This window comes from Eimeria mitis, genomic scaffold (assembly GCF_000499745.2).
Source record: "Eimeria mitis Houghton genomic scaffold, Emh_scaff12739, whole genome shotgun sequence".
Classification (NCBI taxonomy): Eukaryota; Apicomplexa; class Conoidasida; order Eucoccidiorida; family Eimeriidae; genus Eimeria; species Eimeria mitis.
Genome location: NW_013568541.1, coordinates 1 through 531, shown reverse-complemented (window position 1 = coordinate 531; position 531 = coordinate 1). Strand labels below are relative to the sequence as shown.

The 531-nt window shown below is 57.4% G+C and overlaps 1 protein-coding gene across 1 annotated transcript in view; it reads right to left on the bottom strand.

Annotated features, from left to right (window-relative positions):
- Positions 1-412, bottom strand: part of EMH_0000340 (uncharacterized protein) — a gene marked incomplete at both ends in the record, with an annotated part of 532 nt that extends 120 nt beyond the window's left edge. Inside the window, one exon of the mRNA XM_013494755.1 lies at positions 58-412. Coding sequence (XP_013350209.1) covers positions 58-412 — 355 coding nt within the window. The remainder of the gene's footprint in view (positions 1-57) is intronic.
- Positions 413-531: the final 119 nt, after the last annotated feature.

Here is a 531-nt window from a genome sequence, read left to right as displayed (position 1 = left end):
AGGAGGGTCGGGGGAGGGGGGAGGGTGGTGATGGTGATGGTCGTGGTTTGGGGTTACTTGCAGCTGTATCGTTTTTTTCTATTTCTGCTGCTGCTGCTGTTGCTGCTGTTGCTGCTGCTGCTGCTGTTGCTGCTGCTGCTGCAGCGGAGCCTTTCTGCTGCTCTTCGGGCTTGAGCTGCTGCGGCTTCTGCATCGACTCCTCAGCTATATCGCCTCTCAGTTCCATCGCCTTCTGCTGCACTTTCTGCTGCTGCTGCTGCTGCTGCTGCTGCTGCTGCTGCTGCTGCTGCAGCCGGAGGCGTGAGAGCTCTGCTGTGTGTTGGTGGTGAGAAGCAGCTACAGCCTGCTGCAGCTGCAGTGTCTTTGTGAGTTCTTCTGCTGCGCTTTGCATGCGTTTATCGCATGCATTCATTTCTTCTCTCAGAGTAAACAGTGCTGTTGCTGCTGTTGCTGCTGCTGCTGCAGCAGCAGCAGCAGCAGCAGCAGCAGGCTGGCTTGATGTACCCCCAGTACCCTCACAAGGCTGCCCGA